Here is a 12166-nt window from a genome sequence, read left to right on the forward strand (position 1 = left end):
CTTGGTGTAAGCTGAACTTTAAAATCTAACAATACAGAAATTGTTGGGCTCTATTCACAAAACTTCTCATAAATTACTACTTTATCACCTATTTGAGAAAAATAACCTTTCAGCACATTTACAAGCAAAATAATCACTCAAAGTAAGTTGTTCCTGATTAACTTCATTTCAATATTACTTTTCTTACTTTAATTATATTATATTTATGCTCTTTGGGAGGTTTAAAAAAGAAACATACATAAGGTGAAAACAGGAGAAAAAGCTTTGTGAATCATGCTCATTAAGTACTAAGCAGGAGTATACCCTGAAAATCCAACATAAACTTTTGCCTTGATCAATTTTAAAAATGTACCAACAACTGTGTGCATCTTGAATTGCTCAATGAAAAATGTAATTTTTTTCTTTTTTCTTCAGAATAAGCTGAAAAGGTTAATTTTCTGTTTCCTGACTTTAAACATCTTTAAATTAGCAAACAAATCTTAAGTATAACATTACATAAATTATATATTTAGTGATTTTTTTTGTCTTTGCTGCATCTCCCTGTAGCTATTAAGCAACATGGGAGAAGAGAACAATCAAACTGTAGTAACCGAATTTATCATTTTGGGTTTCCCAAGTTTAAAAAAGCTCTACCCCTTGTTGTTTCTACTTTTCTTGCTTATCTACGTTTTCACTATTACAGGGAATATCATAATTTTCACAACTGTGCTGACAAACTACAAGCTGCAGATCCCCATGTTTTATTTCCTCAACCATTTGTCTGCTATGGAAATCTGGTACACTTCAGTCATTGTCCCAAAAATGTTGTCCAGCTTTGTGTCAGAAAACAAAAGTATTTCTTTTAGCAGCTGCATGGTTCAGCTGTACCTCTTCAGTTCTCTAGGAGCGTCTGAATGTTATCTACTTACTGCCATGGCTTACGATCGGTATTTGGCTATTTGCCAACCTCTGCATTATTCTTCCAAAATGACCAACCTAACCTCCCACCAGTTGGCTTCTGGCTCTTGGGTTGGTGGCTTCCTTTCTCCAGTTCTTCCTGTCGTATTGATATCAAAGCTTCTCTTTTGCGGTCCTAATCAAGTGAACTACTTCTACTGTGATGCTCAACCTCTCCTTAAATTGGCGTGTAGTAGTACACAGTTCACAGAGACAGCAATCACCACGCTGGCAACCGGGCTTATATTTAGCTCCTTCCTCTTAACTGTACTTTCCTACATTTTTATTATCTCCACTATTTTAGGAATCCCCTCAATCACTGGGAGAAATAAAGCTTTCTCTACATGTGCTGCTCATTTGATTGTTGTCATGATTTACTATGGTACCATAACTGCCATGTATATGCAGCCAATGTCTCGGTTCTCTTTAGATATCAACAAAGTGTTATCTTTACTATATACTGTTGTAACGCCTATGCTCAATCCTATCATATACAGTCTAAGGAATAATGAAATGAAGCATTCCCTAACCAAATTCTTTAAACAAATTGATAAAAGGAAAAATTAATAAAATAATATTTAACTAGACTTTTCTGTGTTTATTTAAATTACAAATTCATGAAAAAATAAAAAATTGGACTGCATCCCTCTGTATAGCAAGACATAATTAATTTGCATAATTCTCACAGCCTGTAGTACGTAAAAAGAACCTGTAATTTAAAAAAGCGCCCCTGGGGGGTCCTTACCTTGGGAGAGCGAGGCTTCCCCCGAACTGCACAGTAGCCCCAATCCAGCGCTGGCTCTCCCCAAAAATCTGCCCAGAAGCTTGTCGGCAGATGTGCGCAGGCATAGTAATGCCTGTATCACACATCGATCTTTACCTTTTTGGATCCAGCATAGGCACAATACCATCTACCCCCTCGGGCTCTGGCAGAAATAGCCAAGTCTGATCGGGTGAGCTTTACTGCACAGGCATGAGACACCTGTGGGTGTCAGTAGAGAGGACAGGTTTGGGCTCAGCTATTTCCACCAGAGGCCGAGGGGGAGCATGATACTGTCCCTGCGCTGGATCCAAAAAGTAAATAATGCCGTCTGCAGCTTACCTTCAAAATCTAACCAAATAAACAAGCAGAACTTCATCCTAAATGAACATCTTAAAGGCTGGTGTACTTAAAAGATCATGCAAACTTTCAGATTATTTATGTATAACTGAATTACTAAATGCTACATAATAAAACCCCTTTGTCTCTGCGTCTGTGTGTGTCCATGTGTGTGTGTCCCTGCGTTTGTGCTACTGTGCATGTGCCGCAGGGACACGCTTTGGAATGGAGCAGGACAGCCAGGGGGTTGTTACGTTATAGGCTTACGCGTAAATTCCTACTAGCAATTAATGCGTAAGGTCATGCTGCCAAGCGGAAAAGTTGACGCATGGATCAATGTTAGGTAGCCGCCAACTTTAAGTGTTAATAGCAACGCCCCCTTAATTGCTAAGAGCCTCAAATTTGGAGAATATATTAAGGAGATCAGAAGGAATAAGAGGAAAAAAATTTTTTTCAAAAAGACCTTATAGTTTTTGAGAAAATCGATGTTAAAGTTTCAAAGGAAAAATATATACATTTAAAAACCCGCCGACTTTAACGGTTAATAGCAAAGCCTGCTTAAAATGTAGGAACACTAAATTCACAGGGTATATTAAGGGGATCAGTGGGAATAAGAGGAAAACATTTTTTTTCAAAAAGACCTTATAGTTTTTGAGAAAATCGATTTTTAAGTTTCAAGGGCAAAAATGTCTTTTAAATGCGGAAAATGTCAGTTTTTTTTGCACAGGTAACAATAGTGTTTTATTTTCATAGATTCCCCCAAGTGGGAAGAGTTTTACTTACTTCGTTCTGAGTGTGGGAAATATTAAAAAAAACGACGTGGGGTCCCCCCTCCCAGACCTCTTTAACCCCTTGTCCCCCATGCAGACTGGGATAGCCAGAATGCGGAGCACCGGCCGCGTGGGGCTCCGCACCCTGACTATACCAGCCCGCATGGTCCATGGATTGGGGGGTCTCGGAAGGGGAGGGGCAGCCAAGCTTTCCCCTCCCCCTCCGAGCCCTTGTCCAATCCAAGGACAAGGGGCTCTTCTCCACCTCCTATGGGCGGTGGAGGTGGAGGCCGCGATTTCCTGGGGGGGGGGGGTTCATGGTGGCATCTGGGAGTCCCCTTTAAAAAGGGGTTCCCCAAGATGCCCACCCCCCCTCCCAGGAGAAATGAGTATAGAGGTACTTGTACCCCTTACCCATTTCCTTTAAGAGTTAAAAGTAAATAAACACACAAACACATAGAAAAAGTATTTTAATTGAACAAAAAACATAACCACGAAAAAAGTCCTTTAATATTCTTAATTAACCATTAATACTTACCTGTCCCTTTAAAAGCCAGTTCCCACGCAATATCCTGGGAAATATACTAATCAGTTACAATGTAACAACTTTGTTACTTTGTAACAATGTAACAACTTTGTTACTTTGTAACTCCACCGCACCCGACGTCACTCGCCGCTCACCCGCTGGCTGCCGCATACACTCTAAGTCCCCGCCGGCTCCCACCGTCCACTCCGCCCACACCTGTCACCCATATACATGCTGGCACTGATTTGAAGGAACCCCATTGGTCTGCTAAGGACCAATGGGGCTCCTTGGAGCCCAAATACAAAGATGCTTTATAGAGCTCTGAGCTATATAGCTCAGAGCTCTGTCGGGTTTAGGACGCTAAGTCCTCGCCGGCTCCGCTGCCCTCCCCGCCTCTCCCACATGTCACCTATATACATGCTGGCACCCATGGGTGCCAGCATGTATATGGGTGACAGGTGTGGGCGGAGTGGACGGCGGGAGCCGGCGGGGACTTAGAGTGTATGCGGCGGCCGGCGGGTGAGCAGCGAGTGACGTCGGGTGCGGTGGTGTTACAAAGTAACAAAGTTGTTACATTGTAACAACTTTGTTACATTGTAACTGATTAGTATATTTCCGAGGATATTGCGTAGGAACTGGCTTTTAAAGGGACAGGTAAGTATTAATGGTTAATTAAGAATATTAAAGGACTTTTTTCGTGGTTATGTTTTTTGTTCAATTAAAATACTTTTTCTATGTGTTTGTGTGTTTATTTACTTTTAACTCTTAAAGGAAATGGGTAAGGGGTACAAGTACCTCTATACTCATTTCTCCTGGGAGGGGGGGTGGGCATCTGGGGGACCCCTTTTTAAAGGGGACTCCCAGATGCCACCATGAACCCCCCCTCCCCAGGAAATCGCGGCCTCCACCTCCACCGCCCATCGGAGGTGGAGAAAAGCCCCTTGTCCTTGGATTGGACAAGGGCTCGGAGGGGGAGGGGAAAGCTTGGCTGCCCCTCCCCTTCCGAGACCCCCCAATCCATGGACCATGCGGGCTGGTATAGTCAGGGTGCGGAGCCCCACGCGGCCGGTGCTCCGCATTCTGGCTATCCCAGTCTGCATGGGGGACAAGGGGTTAAAGAGGTCTGGGAGGGGGGACCCCACGTCGTTTTTTTTTTTTTATATTTCCCACACTCAGAACGAAGTAAGTAAAACTCTTCCCACTTGGGGGAATCTATGAAAATAAAACACTATTGTTACCTGTGCAAAAAAAACTGACATTTTCCGCATTTAAAAGACATTTTTGCCCTTGAAACTTAAAAATCGATTTTCTCAAAAACTATAAGGTCTTTTTTTCCTCTTATTCCCACCGATCCCCTTAATATACCCTGTGAATTTGGTGTTCCTAAATTTTAAGCAGGCTTTGCTATTAACCGTTAAAGTCGGTGGGTTTTTAAATGTATATATTTTTCCTTTGAAACTTTAACATCGATTTTCTCAAAAACTATAAGGTCTTTTTGAAAAAAAAAAAAATTCCTCTTATTCCTTCTGATCTCCTTAATACATTCTCCAAATTTGAGGCTCTTAGCACTTAAGGGGGCTTTGCTATTAACCCTTAAAGTCGGCGGCTTTTTTATATTATACGGGAGCGTAATATTACGCGATTACGGCAGACTGTGTAATTTCAATGGGAGTTTACTGTCTTACGCGTAATTTGTTACACGTAATAACATAACCTACGGTCTACGCGTAATTAATTACGCGTAATACCGTAACCTTACACGTGACGCTTACGGTGCATTTGTAGTAAATTACGATGCGTAATTACGCTAATGCGTAATTTCGGCTCAGCACTGTCACCAACAATGCAGATATATACTCAATTATTGATGATCTGCAGAATCACCAATAATACAAGTATAACTAACCTCTGGACACCTGATAACGTGTAAGTGTTTGGTGCAACAGTAGATGAGCATGGACCACCTGAGGGGCAGGTGGCCCTTGACCGTAACAGGAGTAGCTCCTTGGTAAAGGGCTGGAGATAACCAGAGAGCCAGTGATCCCCTGAACTGCTGGGAATCAGACTCTACTGCAGTCAAAGGACTCCTATGGAATAGAGTCCCTGACTGGACTGTAGAGAATACCCTCTGAGAGGCAGGGAGTATCTGCAGCTACCTGACACCTAACCGGGTGGTGTCACAGGTAGTACAGACAGGCTGATCACCCAAGGAGTGAGTGACAGCCAGAAGGGTCGGCCAGGCCGGGTCGGCAACACACGAGCAGATAAGGTACAGAGACAGAAGGCTGATTCGGTAACCAGGTACAGGCAGGGTCGGCAACAGGTAATCAGATGTGCATTGGTACCGAATCAGATAGCAGGAGAGAGGTCAAGAGAGCAATAGGTCATAACAGATATCAAGCAGAGGCCTAGTCTGGAGTGTGAGGTCCGTGGTCTCAACACCCAGGAACTGGTCTAAAGAATAACACAGTACTGACACAGTATCCCTAAGCTTGGGTGTGAGGTCCGTGGTCACAACACCCTGGAATTGGTCTAAAGAATAACACAGAACTGACACAGTATCCCTAAGCTTGGGTGTGAGGTCCGTGATCACAACACCCTGGAACTGGTCTAAAGAATAACACAGAACTGACACAGTATCCCTAAGCTTGGGTGTGAGGTCCGTGATCACAACACCCTGGAACTGGTCTAAAGAATAACACAGAACTGACACAGTATCCCTAAGCTTGGGTGTGAGGTCCGTGGTCACAACACGCTGGAACTGGTCTAAAGTATAACACAGCAATAACACAGTAATCTGGCTAAGTGTGAATTCCCAGGTCCACCTGGTTCTAACACACTGTGGGATCTGACTATGGTCTGAGTGCTAACACATAAGCATTCGCAACGGCAGACAACTTGAGACTGACCAGCGAGATCTATATATAGGGCAGCACTCCTCGGCGCCACCCAGCGCTGCTTAGCCAATGACGATCTGCGCTGTGATCAGCTGATCAAGCCGATCAGCTGATCCCTCTCCTCTTGGCATAAAGGTCCTGGCTCCCAGTGCGCGCGTAGCTCTCCATCTGTGTGCACTAGAAGGCTCAGATACACCAGACGTATGCTGCTGTGCGGAAACCGCCGGTTGGACGCGGAGACAGCCGCCTCGCCGCCAGGCCGCGCGGCGGCGTCTACGCAATCCTTTACACTAACACTTTCATGTTTAAGCCAGTACTATACACTCTCCCACTTCAGACCTGACATCTCATTACTCTGCTACACCTTTTCCCTCTTTCTTATTAAGGTAATTTGCATTTTTAGTTCCAGCATATTGCACTAACGCTCTGTTTCTATGCAGCCTTTTATGATCTCCCTCTCTTTCTGCCCCCCCAAAAACTGCAACAGTGTGTGTTTTCTCTTTTGAAGTCAGAAGTAGGGATGAGCAGTGGAATTACGGATTGTAGGCATCAGGGAATACCAGCCTACATGGGATGCAAAATGTTTACAGAGCTTAAAGGACAGGTCCGAGCATAAAAAAAACAGATAAACTTACTGGCAGCCGATATGTCTCTTGCCACAGCTCCGGTTTCCCAGGATCCCCTCTATTGGAGATGCCTTGCCAGGTTAGCATCTTCAGCGCCTGTGCTCAATTCAATGGGTGGGTGCATTCTGTGCAGGCGCAATAGTGTGCCTGTGCAGAACACTCCACGCTACTTGAGCATAAATGCAAGCGGCTGGAGGAAGCTCCAGGTAAGTAGATCTGTTTTTGTTTTGTTTTTTTAATGCTCGGATGTGTCCTTTAATGGGGGAAACCCCATGCTGTAACTTTCTTCAAAAGTCAAACTAAAAGAATTTATTTTTGACTCTACTAACTGAATAACATACTATAGTTTAAAGCATGGAAAAGCTAATTAGAGATGGCCCGAACAGTATGCCCGGCAGGTAGTCCGCGCAGTGGGTAGCGAATACCATAGCGCGTTCAACCCACCTCCTATACCTCGTCATTGGGCAAAACTTTGACTCTCTACATCACAGTCAGCAGACACATGGCAGCCAATCAGGCTGCACTCACCCATGGACCCCCGCCCCCCTATAAAAACACTGCAGCATCGGCCATCTTCTCACTTTGCTGATCTTGCTATAGTGAGAGGAAGGGAGACACATTTTGAGCTAGGGTAAGTGTTAGTTAGGCTGTTGTTAGCTTGCTCCTCACTTAATTTTGTTGCTGAAAGCACCTGACAAAAGCTCTTTTGAGAGCAAATATTCTTCTGATGTCTTTTGTCGCAGCTGGGCCTAGTTGCTGTACTGTGCCAGGCCCAGCACACTCTGTATTACCATTGCATATCTTTTCACTGTATTTGAATGTTAACTTACTAAAGCATAGCTGTCTTTGTGGGTGACACTGCATAGATAAAGCCCACAGACAGTTGCCAGACCAGCTGGGATTTTTAGTCCCACCGCTGGCAGCACACTGTATTACCATACAATTGTATATCTTTTCACTGTATTTAGTCCGACATCTCACCTCAGCCCTTCAGGATCCGCCCTCCAAGAACGCCTTGACCAGCAGGTAGGTACTAGCCGGACTACCTGGCCTTAAGTGCGGATATAGACACTCTGAGCAGCGATTAACTCCTGGACTATTGGGTGCGCAGGCTTGACCTGTGGCCAGAGCTGCCACAATTTGCCATCCAACTTCTGGCTTGCCCCACCTCAAGCGTCCTGTCAGAAAGGACCTTCAGCACAGCAGGAGGCATTGTCACTGAGAAGAGAAGTTGCCTAGGTCAAAAAAGTGTTCATCAGCTCACCTTTAATAAAATTAATGAGGCATGGATCCCGGAGGGCTACTGCCGGCTAATATTAAGTCATTCTCCACACAGCATTTCTGCCTGCAGGCCCCTTGACTGCCTTCTTCTACACCACCACCAACAGGGTCCAGGACTCCAGGTGGATTCCTGAATTTTTAAGCCCGCTGCTAGCAGCGGCCGCTACCAGAAAGAATAATAATTTTTCTGGTGCATGTACATGACTAATTTTCCGGCTGCACTGCATAACACAATGAAGCAATGACCTGCATGAGTGTGTTAGGGGGCACACCGGAGATAATAAGGTTGTTGCTTCCTTGTGGACAGACCAAATTCGATCAGCTGGACAGTCACTGTTTTTCTGTCATTGAGCTACCTCAGCCCAACCATATGGGCTGGAAAACCGCCATCGTGCGCACCAGCACGGCCATCACTACACAAACAGCTGTTTGTGGTGCGTTACACAGTGAGTTTGGTCTGTCAGTGTGAAGCAGTACACTTACACTACCAGATCCATGTATACACATGCAAGATGTTTTCAAGCACTTTATGCCTCCAATTTAGGAATGCAATGTGATTTCTGCTCTTTAGGAATTATAACCCTGCTCTGCGTCAAATCTGTAATTTTCCCGGGGACTTTTGGCGTGTATCCCACTCCGCCATGCCTCCCTCCAGGTGTTAGACACCTTGAAACATCTTTTCCATCACTGTTGTGGCCAGAAACAGTGTTTGTAGTCTTTAAAGTTCGCCTGCCCATTGAAGTCTATTACGGTTCGCTGACTTTGCTGGTTCGCGGACTTTTGCGGAAGTTCGCATCCGCGGTCCGTGAACTCAAAATCTGAGGTTCGAGCCATCTCTAAAGCTAATGAGCCAAATACTGCCCTACTTTGGGTGTAAAATTAGATGTCCTGCCAAAACGCAGCTGCAGCCCCAGGAACACCTAATGCTGATCTGCGTGCAGTCCTGGGGGCGTGTTTTGCAGGAGTTTGCGCGCGTCGATGCGCATGCATCTCTGCATGAATGATGGAGCGGAGCTCCGCCATCAGTCTCCCAACGGCGACCGTCGCTAGGAGACTGTTATACAGCAAAACTAATAACAGTGTACAGCGCTGCAATCTAAGGTGTGACACGGCTGTCCCCCTAGGGGAGACAGGAGTCATCGGCTGTCATAGGCTGATGGCTATGACAACTGATCACGGTGATTGGCTGGCAAGGGGAGGGAGGGCGGTCTGAGAAAAAATATATAAACAAAAAGGTAAAATGTATTTAAAAAATAATCATATAAATATTTATCAATAAAGAAATAAACATTGGGGGACCGATCATTGCCCACCAACAGCTCTGTTGGTGGGAAGAGAAGGTGGGGGAATCACTGTGCTGACATGTACGGCCCTGCAGCGAGGCCTTAAAGCTGCAGTGGCCTATTTAGCGAAAAATGGCCTGGTCTTTAAGGGGGTTTAACACTGCAGTCCTTAAGTAAATGCACTACGATGCAGCGCTTGAGTGGAGACGTTGGAAAGTACTTTTATACACTTTCCAATGTCTTTGCAGATTGCAATATGTTTTGCATTGATGAAATCTGCAACTCAATTAACGATTGTAGACAGGTCCTTACACCTTTTCTCTCATCCCCTGTTATTTTCCCTTGATTCCATTAGTAGTTTTAGATGTAGGGAGTAAACGTATCACCTTGTTTATCTAGGTGAAAAGACATACTGTTCTTCTCAGAAAGATGATTTTTGCACCATTTTTTACATTTTTCCGTACCACTTGGCACAATAGCCCCATTGCCCAATTCCCCCTGAACACTGCCACACCAAAAAAAAAAAATTAAATCTCTCTCTAAATCTCCCTGGCGCTCCCCATTGGTCCATTGGCTGAACCTAATGCTAGGTACACAGGATGCAATTTTTGACAGATTTACTGTCAGATCAATTATTTTCAACATGCCCAATCTGATTTTCGATTTTACATAGAAGTGAATGGAAAATTATTCGAAAAAATTGTTCGAAAATCACTCAGATCGGACATGTTGGAAACAATAGATCTGACAGTAAATCTGTCAGAAAATTGCATCGTGTGTACCTAGCATAAGAGAAACCTTTGTGATGTGGATTCCCACTGATCAGCTTAAAGGACCAGTGGAGAACCCTGGTGAAAGATTAAAAAAATACTCTATCCTAGGGCTCCTTATGCTTTACTATCAAAGGTATTTTAGGAACCCTGGAAAAGAAATATCTTTGAATTTGTTGTCTGAACTACCCTTTAGTCCTTTCATCTGATCAGTGAGAATCACTAACGGGGAGGATGCTCATTGGTCAAATCAGTGGACCAAGGGAGAGCTACCTATACTGTATTGCTGTGGTGCTGTGGCAGGGAGTGGCAGTTTCAGGAATGCCCATGGTTGCCCAGTAGAGGAGTGGCAGGAAGTGGCATTGTGTCAGCAGTTTCTATGTGCAGCAGTAAGGGGTGGAGGACCCTGAAAGCAAGTTTTTAGAAGAAAAGAAAGCAGAAGATTGGAAGACAAAAAGGAAGGCAAAAAAACAGCAGACTAGAAGAAAATAAGCTTAAAGAAGAACAAGGTGTTTTACAAAAGAAAATGTCAGAAGTCAGAAGAAATATTCAGTAGAAAATTATATCTTTATTCGTGAAAATGGAAAAACACTTTATATGCATAATATCGATTTTCAAAAACAGAATATTTCAGCATTTATGATTTTCATTTTAACCATGTTTAAATAATGTCAGATTCCATATGATCTCCTGAACTTCTTTGTTCCGCAGACAGTATATGATTGGATTGAGTAACGGTGTTATCACTGTGTAGATAACCGATACAAGTTTATTGTAGTCTTCAGATCTAGCGCTGCTTGGTCTGGCATACATGAAGAGAGTTGCCCCATAGAATATGACAACCACAACCAAATGTGAAGCACAAGTGGAGAATGCCTTCTTACGACCACTGGCTGTTGGGATGGAGAGGATAGTGGTCAGAATGTAGATATAGGATATGACAGTCAGCAACAAAGGGACTAGAAGAATAAACAGGGCAAGTATAAAATCAATAAGTTCTGCCAACTCCCTATCTGCACAGGCAAGATTAAGGACAGGAGATATGTCACAGAAAAAGTGATTTATGGCCCCTGAACGACAAAAGGTAAAACTGGAAATGATATAAACTTTGATGACTGATATGATGAAGCCAATTAGCCAAGAGCTGAGTGCCAGGAGCATACAGGCGTTCCAGTCCATGGTGGTGATATAATGCAAAGGATTACAGATGGCCACATAGCGATCAAATGCCATAACAGTCAACAAAACACATTCTGTACACGCCAAAGCAATGAAGAAATAGAGTTGTGCCATACAAGCACTAAATGAAATCCTTGTACTTTCAGCAACAAATATTGCAAGAAGCTTGGGCACTGTAACGGTAATATACCACACTTCTACAAAAGCTAAATGTCCAAGGAAAAAGTACATAGGCTTGTGCAGCTTTGAAGTAGTCCAGATAAGAATGATTACAATCAGATTTTCAGCAATGGTTAAAAAATAGATGGCAAAAAAAATGAAGAAAAGTAGAATTTGAACTGGACGAGAAGTGGGAAATCCTTGTAGGGTAAATGCAGTGATGCTTCCGGAGATATTTGAATAGTCCTCCATCATTCTCACTGTTTTCTGTAACATTATCAATTCATGAAATAGCTCTATTAGAGTCATTGTATTATAAAGAATCTGAGAATATTATTGATGGATTTCTGACTCCCTCGTACCTTCCACTACAGTGATATTAACAGTACTTTTGCAAAGAAATACAAGGAAAGTGATAGTTAAAGAGGAGCTGTTAGGTATAAGGTCTCAGAGAAAATAAACACATATATCAGTAGCTAAAGATTGGCTGTACTTACATTACATATGCATTTCACTGTCCACGTTTGGATTTCACAGAATTTGTATATAGTATATGCAGAGATTGATGCTCCTGACAGCTCATGGCAGGCTCCATGTTTTTCTGTCAAATGTGTCCGCATGTCCTGCCTGCTTCCTGATC

General features: G+C 43.5%; 2 protein-coding genes across 2 annotated transcripts; one reads left to right on the forward strand and one right to left on the reverse strand.

The window, feature by feature from the left end:
* Nucleotides 1-558: 558 nt before the first annotated feature.
* On the forward strand, nucleotides 559-1503 carry LOC137528418 (olfactory receptor 6F1-like). Its single transcript, XM_068249740.1, has one exon. The coding sequence runs from the start codon at nucleotides 559-561 to the stop codon at nucleotides 1501-1503; it is 945 nt and encodes a 314-aa protein (XP_068105841.1).
* Nucleotides 1504-10839: 9336 nt separating this feature from the next.
* LOC137528499 (olfactory receptor 6P1-like) lies at nucleotides 10840-11778 on the reverse strand. Its single transcript, XM_068249839.1, has one exon. The coding sequence runs from the start codon at nucleotides 11776-11778 to the stop codon at nucleotides 10840-10842; it is 939 nt and encodes a 312-aa protein (XP_068105940.1).
* Nucleotides 11779-12166: the final 388 nt, after the last annotated feature.

The sequence above is a fragment of the Hyperolius riggenbachi genome, chromosome 1, assembly GCF_040937935.1.
Source record: "Hyperolius riggenbachi isolate aHypRig1 chromosome 1, aHypRig1.pri, whole genome shotgun sequence".
NCBI lineage: Eukaryota > Metazoa > Chordata > Amphibia > Anura > Hyperoliidae > Hyperolius > Hyperolius riggenbachi.

Excerpts from the sequence above, each read along its gene's own strand:
- LOC137528418 (XM_068249740.1), top strand. The coding sequence starts at position 559 with ATGGGAGAAGAGAACAATCAAACTGTAGTAACCGAATTTATCATTTTG.
- LOC137528499 (XM_068249839.1), bottom strand. The coding sequence starts at position 11,778 with ATGGAGGACTATTCAAATATCTCCGGAAGCATCACTGCATTTACCCTA.